At 44.1% G+C, this 12,579-nt stretch overlaps 1 protein-coding gene across 1 annotated transcript in view; it reads left to right on the top strand.

Annotated features, from left to right (window-relative positions):
• Window positions 1–12,579, top strand: part of C2CD3 (C2 calcium-dependent domain containing 3) — a 64,318-nt gene that overhangs the window by 24,634 nt on the left and 27,105 nt on the right. Inside the window, 7 exon segments of the mRNA XM_009890998.1 lie at window positions 1–60; window positions 1,697–1,869; window positions 2,800–2,920; window positions 3,912–4,180; window positions 5,502–5,591; window positions 6,442–7,062; window positions 7,906–8,223. The exon segment at window positions 1–60 is cut by the window's left edge and continues 24 nt beyond it. Of these exon segments, the coding sequence (XP_009889300.1) occupies window positions 1–60; window positions 1,697–1,869; window positions 2,800–2,920; window positions 3,912–4,180; window positions 5,502–5,591; window positions 6,442–7,062; window positions 7,906–8,223 (1,652 nt within the window).

Genomic DNA, 12,579 nt, shown 5'->3' with positions numbered 1-12,579 from the left:
CAGTGCATTTATGGCACCAGGAGCAGCTGGAGGAGGAATCCAGTTTGAAGTCTGGTGCAGGTACAGAATATCATCCTGTTCTTTGTAGATGTCACAGCAATACAGATAGTGGCATATCCGGTATTGAAAAATCTCTAGCTATGGGATGGATATTTAATAATAAGTGAAAAAAATGGTGAGCTCATCAACATTTGGCGATGAGTATCTGCATTTAAGATTATGTTAAATACATCTGAGCCTTTTTTTCCCCTCCAAGAGTGCTGATTACTCTTTTCTTCTTACAACTTCATTAGAAAGTGTGTGCTTTTACTTTGCTTTCTTCCACTTTGTTATCAGCATAGTGATCTAAAAGTAGTGTTTAAATGCTAGGCACCTCTAAATTTTACTTAATAGCATCCTGGCAGTATAATTTCACTGTTTGCGGGTTTTTTTTCCCTAATACAAGTCACTGGGTACAGAAAAATATACTATAAAATGTTTGTAAGTTTGAATTGTAGTTTCTTTGGCAGCTGAAAGTAATTGCTACTAACGGAAAGCAGAGACCATGAAGACAGGTAGCTTTAGAAAAGTGTAATTATAATAATTATAAAGTGTTCATTCTGTAGTAAACAAACCAAGCTATTTAAAATTTGCAAGTTCACGTGAGAATTATTACGTGCTGGACGTGTTTACATTAATGTCAGTAGTGACCACAGCAGTTGAAGTGACCGGTTGTTAGTCCCCGGCGTTTCAAAAATGTGCTTTAGCTCTGTTTCCTGAGGATGATGGAACTTTGGTTTAATCTTCGGTTTAATCCCTGACCAATCGCTGATAGCGGCTGGTATATTTAGGCTGGTTTGGGTGAAAGGAGCAAATTACTGAGCTGGAAACCTTTTAAGAATTCTGCAAACGTCCTCTTGCCCGTTGGCAATATTTGAAATGGAAAAAGCTTACCAGCAGATCCTTGTAATTAGGAAGGAGATTACATACTGACTGCCAGATTCCAAATCAAGAGAGTTCTTGCTATGATGCTCTCAGCATCTTGAATTACTCCTAGAAGGGTATGGGGAAAAAGTAGAAACCAACAGGTATAATATTCCAACGTGTTGAGAGTACTGTTCAGGCAAAGCTCTACCAAAGACTCAAACAGTCAATTCATGTTCAGGATTTGTCCCAAAATGGAAAGAGAAACACGAAGGCTCTAGCACTGCCACATTACTCAGTTACCGTGACTGAAAACACACTGGATGCCTGTCTCCCGATCTACCTGTTTGTTCGTTAGATACAGTGCCAAAACTCGCTTTAGGATGAGTCTGAAGCCAAGTAGCACAGTAAGAGATGGTCTGGAGTCATTTTTACACTCACAAACTGGTACCACAAATCCGTTCTGCGAGTAGCAGTTTTATTTATTAATGGAACTTGAGAGCAGAGAATATTTGGTGCCAGATCATTCTCTTGGTTTTTTTTTGGGATGTCAGTTTTTAGTAGAGTTTCTGCTAGGTGACTTGCTATATTTGTAGCATTATCTACTTGAGCACTTGGGGTTTTTTCTGTGGAAATTCACATACTTGAGTTTATCCCTTAGCTGTCAGGAGGCTAACTAGTGTTTGAAGACAGACAAATTAAAGTTGACTTATGTACGGTCTCGAGAGTGATAATGATCTTCTCGTCATCATCAGAACAACATGATTGATGCTGCTTCTTTGTGTCTTGCCAGGTATTATTACCCAAATGTCAGAGACCAGATGGTTGCCAGAGGGACCTTGCCTTTGTCACGGCTATGCGCCATGGTGACTATGCAGCATCGAGAAGAAATAGGGATACAGACTTTTAATCTTCCACTGGTCCCCAGGACTGATTCCTCCAAGGAATTTCATCTGCGGTCTTCAGGTATGTTTAAAAGTGAAAGTCTGTGTATTTGCTGCCAAGGGAAATAAAAATACGTATTTGTGTTGGCAACTGATAGCGCAGCCATGAGTGGTTTTCCTCGCAGCTTTCGCTATCACCATAGCTAGTGAAGAATCAGTGATTAAACATGAGCAACCCTCAAACTCCGTACAAGTTTTAAAAAGCCCCACCTGTGTATTGAACTGATTAGTTACCACATTAGTTACAGCCACGGTCTGTAGTTGAGCTTCCCACGTACGGTAGGGAATGGGAGATCTGAAGAAGGGCTGTTTATGGTACGTGGTGTGGGCAGAGACGTCTTTGTGTTCTGCTGTGGTTCCCTCAAATGATACAAACGTCGGCTCTGGGAAGGCCACTGAGGAAATCTGAGGCGGCTTCTTGGAAAAAATGGCCATAAAAAAAAAAAACAACTGGGGCTGGAGAGGGGGTTTGGTGTGCTTCGGTTGTTTTGTGATAGGGTTAGCCACGTGCAGCAGCTGAAAACGTCTCTTGGAAGGTTTTGTCACTGCAGTGCTATGAAAAAGATGTGTTGAAATACCGCAGTAGGATGTTTTAAAAGTATTACAATGAATGCACACATGAGGGCGCGGCTGGGTTAAACAGCCTCTCTTCGTTTCGCTGTGTCATAAATTTGCCGATGAGAAGGAGCCATTAAGAGGGTCTGATGTGACTGCCAGTGAGTCAGGCTGCAGGATGGAGTCCTTAAAATTTCCTTCTCTGCCTCCTGCATCAGGCCGTAACTTGTGGCTGAGGTACAGCACCTTGCACAATCTCAATGGGTTTCATAGGGAATGATTTTTTTTGCGTTTGATAGATTAAGTTTTGCATTGAGAGGTATAATTAAGTATTGATTCTATGGGATGTAACTGTATAAAAAGCTGACCGTTTGTTTCTTTCTTTCATTTCATCCAGGCTTGCTTGATGTGAGTGTGAGATACCAACGATCCATGAAAACGGCAGCAGGAATAACTGCTGAAGCTGTTTCTCTTTCTGTACAAATACACAGAGCAGCTGGTTTGCAAGCGGCAGCTAGGTAAAGCCTAATTCAAAAAGGAAGCTTTTTCTCTTAAAATAGCTTTATCTGGAGGCAGCAGGCTGAGACATTAGATTAGAACAAATTGTAATTGGCCAACTTTCCATCTGCGGAGACCAAGATTCGAACCGGGTTCTGATCAGAAGCGAAGACAACTTTGTAAAGAACATCAGTGGTTCTTTTTCTCCTTTAAGCTGCAGTACAGCGTGGTAGCATTCGTTCTGCAGAAGGCTTGAGACCGTAAGGGCATATTTTTCTATGTTTCCACGTTTTTCTACACCAAAGGGTGATATAATTTGCTGATATAAAATGGCATCTATTTGGGCATTGGATCTTGGTGTTGCTGACGCTATTTAAAAGCTAGCTGAGATTTGTGTTCTTGAATTTCACTGTGGAAACACGGGTAAACTAACTGGTAAATGGAATGTGTTCCTTCTCACATGAAAGCTGCTGCTCTAAGTGCGTGGTATCACCTGAACTTAGTTCCAACATGCGATTTTCAAGAATTAAGAACAAAGGGGCTGGAAAAGCAGGAGTCAGTTCTGTAGGAGGAGGATGGCTCCTGTCATTATAGAGCGGTGCTCACCGACTTTCTCAGTGTCGCTGAGCTCCTGATCCAGATAACTCTGGGAAGTTATCCTGCAGCCTTTTCTACGGTATGGGATGGTTGTAAAAAGTGCTGAGTGCTTTCTCAACTACTTTGGTCTCAGATCCTGACAATGATAAGAGCACAGCCACCAGTGATGGACCTTGTGATAATTACTCTCACCATTTCATATCTGTTCCTTGTATGTTCAGATGGGAAAAAAAAATGCTGAAAAATAATATGTGGCCAGAACCCACGTGTGTTTTGACGTACAACATACGCTGTTTTGCCCAATCTTTTCACCATGAATACTTAAAACCTTTGCTTTCATTTTGTTGGTTCCTAGATTCCTTGTACATGGTATGAATTCTCTTTTTTTCTTTTCTTTTTACACGCTAAATGAAGAGCTGTGGCACAAAAGAACCCTTCAGTCCAGTACTATGCAGGTGTGGGAGTTAACGCTTATGTCTCTGTGCACCTCTCCTTCCTACCTGAGGCGGAGAGACGCAACACACGAGCTGTGGCTCGTACTTTCTGCCCAGAGTTTGAGCACCGTGTAGAGTTTCCTTGTAACCTTGTCATCCAGAAAAGTAGCGGAGAAGCCTCTTGCCTGGGGGAACTCTTGCAGTCTGCCGATATCGTTTTCTCCATCTACCATCAGAGCACCAAGTCAGGTGAGGGCGACAAGTGATTACAATGACTGAATGCTGTTGCAGAATGATCCGATCCCCTTCATTTTTAGTATAGAAAAGGGACTGTTCTGTGCAGTCACTAATACGTGTAATTACCTGAACTCTCTGCAGAGAAGGCTTTGGGAGATACTGTTCTCCTTGTGCAAAGAGTTAAGGTTTCTAAGACTCCAGGTGATCAAGATCACCTTTTAAATAAAAAGCCAGTGCAATTCACAGTAATAGTGCTTGACTCTTGGAGCACTCCGCCTTTGTACGTGCACCTGGAGTACTGCGTCCAGCTCTGGAGTCCCCAGCATAAGAAGGACATGGACCTGCTGGAGTGCGGCCAGAGGAGAGCCACGAGGATGATCCAAGGGCTGGAGCACCTCTCCTATGAGGAGAGGCTGAGAGAGCTGGGGGTGTTCAGCCTGGAGAAGAGAAGGCTCCGGGGAGATCTTATTGCGGCCTTCCAGTCTCTAAAGGGGCTCCAGGAGAGCTGGGGAAGGACTTTTTACTGGGGCATGGAGTGACAGGACGAGAGGGAATGGCTTTAAACTGGAAGAGGGCAGGTTTAGATTAAACATTAGGAAGAAGTTGTTCACTGTGAGGGTGGTGAGGCACTGGCACAGGTTGCCCAGAGAGGTGGTTGAGGCCCCATCCCTGGAGGTGGCCTTGGGCAACCTGGTCTGGTGGGAGGTGTTGGAACTCAGTGATGTTCAAGGTCCCTTCCAACCTAAACCATCGTATGATTCTGTGATTCTATGCCTTATTGCTTCCACTTCATGAACGAGGTGATGGAGGTGCAGAGAAATGATAGCTTAAAATCCTCCAATGATCCTGTGGCAGATAGGCAAGATTCTTTTACAGCGTAACGACGTGTTGTAGAATTATGTTATAAACAAAATTTACCTAATTATGACATTGTTTTTTACACCTGGGGGAGAAAAGTCAGGAGTAGCATGATGTTGGGGTAACTGACCACTGGCTCCCCTCCGGTGTTACTTACTGTTCATCCGTGGAAATAGTCCTTAAAAGTTTCTCCAAATTCGGTGGTGGTGGAGCATGTATCCTGTACTGAATGTGCACTGGCCGTGCCTACAGAGAGGTTTTGTTCACACTCCTGTTTCTCAAGGAGTTTGGCCTGATATGTACCGGGCCGTTTGTTTTGACTTTGTTTTTTCTTGGTGGGTTAAAAGTGTTTTCAGTGTGACAGCTGAACTGTTCGCTGTTGAGTTAATACAGCTTTCAAAGAAGATACTGTCTGAGTCGCTTTTAAATCTTGCGTTCCCAGTTCAGTGTATTTGCAAAGTGATTTTTTTTCCAGCCACTGAGACATTGGCAGCTCGGACATCAAGAGATTATCTTCTTGGGACAGTCAGAATTCCAACCAGAGACCTGCTAAGGAGAAGATCAGGTAATACAGCAGCATTACACTGCTGACATTCTGGGTAAATGCCGCAGTAATTGCTTAAAACAATTTTCAGTCCCATTTGGGGGGAAATTTGTTTTGATTTTTTTTTTTTTTAGACCGAATTTGCACATCCACATTAAAAGTCCTGTATTCGAAAACTCTATAAGGGTGGTTGTTTGAAGGTCAGTTTTCAGGGTGTAGGATGTGTAGTGGCTGAATGAATATTAACCTCCTTCATATTTTATTCAGTGCCATTTATTTTCTGCCTTAAGATGGAAAGTCCAAGAGTAGTAGTGTTCAGTGGAGACGAAAGATTGCTTTTGAGTTGTCAAAGCTGGAAACAAAAGCTCGGATAGGTTAGAAGGCAGTTGGATTAATTTTTGCTAAATTAAATGTAAAAATATCTCCTTTATCTAGTGTTGCTTTGCGATGATAATGTCTTGTAATAATAATGTTTTCATTATCATCTTGGTTATTTCTGCTTTAATCTCAATATAGTGCGAGTTTTCTCCAACGTGAAGTTTTGGATTTATTTTTAATGGGAAGAGAGGAGGAAAAAACTGAGAATGCCTAATTCTATATTTGGAGATTCAGGAGATATAGTTTTGTTGTAAAATGAGTGCCGTTAATGAAATGGAAAGTAAAATGCCTTGGGGATCACAACTACCGGTGGGGTTTTCGGAGGTCTAACAATTTGCTGCTCTTTCAGGTTAGAAATCACTCGACAAATTTCAAACTTTCACAAGAAATAAACACTTCAAGTACTGGTCCTTGATAGACCAGAGCGCGGAAAATTCTTTACTGATGTTCTTAAAAGGTAGGATAAGTCTAACTATGCTCTTTTCTCCCGAAGGCATTACAGGCTGGTACCCAGTTACCCTATCTGAGGATTTAATGCCTTCCCACTGCACAAACGTCATGGAGGCCATTGTGGGAGGACTGGAACTTTCCGTTACCTTTGCTCATCAGGATGACAGAGAGCGTGTTCTGGAGGCCGCTAAGCTCTTAGGGTGGAACAGTGAGGAGAGCCTTGAAGACAGCATGGCTGAGAGCGACGAATGGGAGCAGAGTGCCAATCCAGTGACTGTGACCATCTCGACTCCAAGAGTGTGGCTGCCAGTCCACTGTGTGCTGCTTGCAGGCCAGAAGCACCTTAATAAAAGCACTTATTGCTACCTCAGGTATAAGCTATATAATCAGGAAGCCGCGTGGACTTTGCTTCGGAGACCAAAATTGAGTGACGACACCAAGAACGTTACAGTGACCTTTAAGAAACCAAACAAGGTGACTCTCAGAAGGAGCCAAGGACTCCTTTGGTTCTTCAGAGAGGAGAGATTAGAAATCCAGGTGTGGTGGGCGTACGGTAAAGAAAACGGTGTGGAAAGGCCACTGGATACAGATCGTCTTATTGGATCTGCCTACGTCGACCTCGCAGCGTTAGCAGAGAGGTCAAGGAGAACACTAAGTGTTAGCGGTAAGTTCCTAAAGAGCGTTGTCGTGTTTCTTTCCTCTTTATTGATGTTTTAGTTTGGTTACTTCTCTAGTCACTTTAAGCAAAATCTTTACAGCTTTGTTTTGTCCTGTGTGCAACACACACTCAACTCCTCCTGTCGCTGAAGATAAACAAGGTTAAACTGCTTACTTCTCTGAATTCAAAATTTGGCAAAATTTGGCTGAAAAATGGACAGTAGCGATCAGTAACGGGGAGAGCAATTAGCCTACGTGGATTGATGAAGAATGTTTCTTCAGAATTACGGGTTGGGCATCGTAATAGAGTGAGAAGCAGTAAGAATACTGTCTCTCAAGGAGGCTGAATGCCCACAGTCAGAGCAAATCGCTAAGCACTGAGAGGCCGTGGAAACTTCTGCTTTATTCAGTTAATTACGCTTCTGTCGTCTACGTGCGATCCATCAGCCACCAGCTTGCAGGTAGATCTGTGGACAGGTCATTGGCTCTTCTTTTGAAGGAACAAGACTTAAACCAAATTTTTATGCTGTGTATGTGTTGTGTTCTCCATATATGTATATAAAATTATGCAGAGGCGTTATTCCCAGGACTCTCAGAAAGTTGATGTGCTTTAAAATAGTAACCTGAGCTGCCAGTGAAGGCGTACCCAATTCGGGGGACCGGTCACCTGGTTTTGACCTTTACAAGCTGATACTTCTACCAGCTGTCTGGGTGATACCTTGCGTAGAAATTACATTGAAAATCAAAATTCATTCTGCTGGTCTGATGGGAGATCTTTACCGTAATGAACTGTACCAGCTGTTTTCCAAGATCCCAGTTTTTCTTTGGTTGTTTGTGAATTCTCTTACAGGGGTTTATCCGTTGTTCAGATGCAATGCTGCAAACCTGGCAGGAGCTGCTGTACGTGTTCACATCGTCCTTTCTTCCACTTCTGCTGCTCTGCCTAGCGGAATTCCCTGCGCTGAGGAATGCAGCAACAGTGAAGATGAAGGCGCAGAGAAAGCCCCTGATCTGAGCCAACAGGTCTCTGAAAATCAGAGTCAGAAACTGGATATCGTAAGTTCAGAAGTCACCAATGACAAACCACAAGAAGACGACGAGGTATTTCTGGAAAACACAGTTGCTGTCAATATCCATGTGGAAAGAGCAATGCATCTAAGTTTAAAAGGTAACATCACCACGACTCTTTTTTTGCTTTCTGTTTGCTTTCTGTTTCTTTTTTCTTTTTTTCTTTTTTCTTTTTTTCTTTTTTTTTTTTTCTTTTTCTTTTTTCTTTTTTCTTTTTTCTTTTTTCTTTTTTCTTTTTTCTTTTTTCTTTTTTCTTTTTTCTTTTTTCTTTTTTCTTTTTTCTTTTTTCTTTTTTCTTTTTTCTTTTTTCTTTTTTCTTTTTTCTTTTTTCTTTTCTCTTTTTTCTTTTTTCTTTTTTCTTTTTCTTTCTCCTTCCCTTCTCCTTCCCTTCTCCTTCCCTTCTCCTTCCTTCCTCCCTCCTTCCTTCCTCCCTCCCTCCTTCCTTCCTCCCTCCTCCTTCCCTCCTCCTTCCCTCCTCCTTCCCTCCTCCTTCCCTCCTCCTTCCCTCCTCCTTCCCTCCTCCTTCCCTCCTCCTTCCCTCCTCCTTCCTTCCTTCCTCCCTCCTTCCTCCTTCCTTCCTTCCTCCCTCCTTCCTTCCTTCCTTCCTCCCTCCTTCCTCCCTCCTTCCTCCCTCCTTCCTTCCTTCTTTCTTTCCTCCCTCCTTCCTCCCTCCTTCCTCCCTCCTTCCTCCCTCCTTCTTCCCTCCTTCCTCCCTCCCTTTCTTTTGTTTTTTTCTGGGCTCTGTTCGTAACAGGTACCACGCGGAGCAATTTAAAACCAAACCCTCACACTCACTCCGGCACAGTGAGTGGATGTGACGGGTTTTGAACGCGGCTTCGTAGCGTTGCAACCCCGAGAGCTTTGCATCATCGTGTAAGTACCGGGGAAACAGGAGGTTAAACTATTCCAGCCTATCTCTATTAATAAAATCCCAAATATAAATAATGTAATGTTCACTGTTCCAGATGACAGCTGAATTCTGAAGTTAAGCGTTATCTGAATAACTCAACCCCGAGACGCTCGTATCTCAAAGACTCTTGCAAATTTGCGTTTTTAGCATATAATCGATTTGTAAAGCTGGCTTGCTCCTGCTCTCTGGGGACTGCCAGCCGCAGCGGCGAGGAAGGGCAGCGCAAGGGCAGAGCAGTCTGAGCTCGTCCGCGCTTGACACGCCGCTTCCCGCTCTCTGGAGCGGGAATTATAGTTGGGTGGCTAGTCATGACGCTGAGGGTCACCAAAGAATCCACAGAATTCACAGAATTCACAGAATTCACAGACTGGTCAGGGTTGGAAGGGACCTCTGGAGATCATCTAGTCCAACCCCCCTGCCAGAGCAGGGTCACCTACAACAGGTTGCTCAGGACAGCGTCCAGGCAGGTTTGGAATGTCTCCAGAGTGGGAGACTCCACCACCTCTCTGGGCAGCCTGTTCCAGTGCTCCACTACCCTCAAAGTAAAGAAGTTCCTTCTCATGTTAAGATGGAACTTCCTATGTTCAAGTTTATGCCCATTACCCCTCGTCCTATCACTGGGCACCACTGAAAAAAGACTGTTCCCATCCCCCTGGCACCCTCCCATTAAGTATTTGTAAGTGTTAATAAGATCCCCCCTCAATCTTCTTTTCTCTAGACTAAAGAGACCCAAGTCCCTCAGCCTTTCTCCATAGGAGAGATGTTCCAATCCCCTAATCATCTTCGTTGCCCTTTGCTGGACCGTCTCCAGCAGTTCCCTGTCCTTCTTGAACTGGGGAGCCCAGAACTGGACGCAGTACTCCAGATGTGGCCTCCCCAGGGCAGAGCAGAGGGGGAGGATGACCTCCCTCGACCCGCTGGCCACACTCTTCTTGATGCCCCTCAGGATGTCATTCGCCTTCTTGGCCACCAGGGCACATTGCTGGCTCATGGTCATCCTGTTGTCCACCAGGACTCCCAGGTCCCTCTCCACAGAGCTGCTCTCCAGGAGGTCAGCCCCCAACCTGTACTGGTGCATGGGGTTATTCCTCCCCAGGTGCAGTACCCTACACTTACCCTTGTTGAACTTCATACGGTTTCTCTCTGCCCAACTCTCCAGCCTGTCCAGGTCACGCTGTAAGGCAGCACAGCCTTCTGGTGTGTCAGCCACTCCTCCCAGTTTGGTGTCATCAGCAAACCCGCTGATGGTACACTCTATCCCTTCATCCAGACCATTGATGAATATGTTGAACTGGACTGGGCCCAGTACTGACCCCTGAGGGACACCACTTGTTACTGACCTCCAACTAGACTCTGCACCACAATCATCGTTCTTTGCTTTTCAATTTATGCTAAGCGTATTCAAATATTCCTTCCTAGCAGGTGCTGTTTGGTTCTCGATGTACAAATGTAACACACTTGGTGAATTTGCAGGTTTTTGGGAGCCTTTTCTTTTGCCCTCGGGTTGCAGTCTGTAAATGAATCTCTTCGTTAAAGATGAGTTAAAGCCTTTAAAACACATCAGGTGCTCTCCCCTTCACCTCGGGCACCTCCAGCGCTGCATGACTTGATCGCTTTGTGTTTGTTCGGCGCTCGGAGGGATCCGATCTTGTTCGGGCCGTTGCACGCTGCCTAAATACAAATAGGAATAAGGAACTGACCCGAGGTGAGTTCGCTGGAAACATCTCTGTTAAGATCAACTGTTTCCCAGTCCAGGTGATATGCCAGAAAGGAACACTCAGAGTTTTATGGCATGATAACACAACTAAAAAGGTCAAATATAATCTGTGATTTAAGTGTAAGTAATTCTGATACATACTGAGCCCCACAGATGGCTTTTTTATGATGATTCTATCATCTTCTGGATTATCTTGATTATAATCTTCTATAATCCGGAATTCATAGTCTTTGGAAACCCGGCGCAACGTTGATTGCTACTGCAAAGTTTCTGATGGGATAAAGGAGGTTCCTTCTTATGGTTTACACCATTGCAATAGTCCCATCTTCAAACAACTTATCATTTTAGGGGTTTTTCAGAAGTAACTAACTGAGAGGCAAGTGATACACTGAAACAAATGCTTATCTAAGCTGGTTTCAAGAATAATTTTCATTCTTCGTGATAACAATTTCATTATTGTGTTACAAATAAAAAGGCTGGAATACATTTCCAGTCCAGTACGTTACGGATTGTGAACTTCCTGCAGTTTGGAAGAAGTTCTTAACGTACACAATTGTCAGAAACTGAGTGAAGACAGAAAATGCTTCCCCAAGCCTCTTCTTATTTCTCATGGTCTAAAGTCAATTATTCCCGTTTTCTTTTCCTTCATCTTCTGAGTAATAAAAAGAAAAGAAATAGCCTGAAATTTCATAACGTCGGAAAGGAATGAGATTAATTCTACAAAAATGCAGAAGTTCTACAAAATGCAGAAGTTCAAACCAACAAGTCTTTCCTCTAACCTGGTTCTAACTGTTCTGAGCTCTGTTTCGAACAATATTAGAATTTTCCATGCATCTTTTAAGGACTGAAGTCACTTTAATCTGCAGTTGCTAACGTCTTCTTGCCGTGTTTTTCATCTTTTTCTGTACAGTTCTCGCATCCCCGGGGAATAGATCTCTGTTCACTTTCCTCTATCTGTGGTGGTCTTTTTTTCAAGTTAAGCTTCACCACTAGCGAACACTGCTGGATTGGCAGATGGAGAACCTGTGATTCTCTCCCTGCAGAACAGCTGCAAAACAAAAAGCGTAGGAGTGCAAGCTTCTCCGTGGACCTCGCTGAGATGTCGGTCCGTGTATTTATCGCTGGAAGATCATCCCTAGCAAAAGGAGAGGAGTTTCCCTTCCTACTCCAGGCTTCTCTGCCAGGATGCTCCTTACCGAGACTTTCATCATATGGACGATTGTCCTTTCAGAATAATGTCAAGAACGTATTTCCAGGAATTCTCGAGCCCTGTGGCAGCTATCGGTACGTTATGCTGCCGTCCAGACCACGCTACGCAGGACGTACCCCAGACTTAAAGCTCTTGTGTTTTATCACCCACCTCCTGACCCGTCAGGTCACGGACCTCAATTCCTTCTCTCACCTCATCCTTCAAATACTGCTTTTATAAAGCAGAGTAGGACTAATATTTCTAAGTGTAGCTTCTTTGAAGGGTTCAGGCGTTGGGAGTTGCTAGGCTCGATCAGGCTCCGTAAGACTCCTTTGATTAGGGCTGAGCTTTCTCATTAGAGCCAACAGTTCTTCCTGTTATAGGCTTTTCTTTTCCTAAAAGAAAAGCAAGCTAACGCTTGACAAGTGTTGGGTTTGCCTTTGACTACAGAGACTGATTTTAGGTCTGCCTCACATGCAGGTGGTGGTGAGTTAGTCTGGACAGGTCTTACTCATTTCTCTGGGCTGAGCTCACGTTGCCCATATCACAGACTCCCAGACTGGTGGGGGTGGGAAGGGCCCTCTGGAGCTCCCCCAGTCCCACCCCCCGCCAGAGCAGGGGCACCTCCAGCAGTGGCACA

Source organism: Charadrius vociferus, unplaced genomic scaffold, assembly GCF_000708025.1.
Source record: "Charadrius vociferus isolate BGI_N301 unplaced genomic scaffold, ASM70802v2 scaffold407, whole genome shotgun sequence".
In the NCBI taxonomy this organism is placed as follows: domain Eukaryota; kingdom Metazoa; phylum Chordata; class Aves; order Charadriiformes; family Charadriidae; genus Charadrius; species Charadrius vociferus.
Note: the sequence above shows the minus strand (reverse complement) of the source record. Positions and strands in the feature narration are given on the sequence as shown.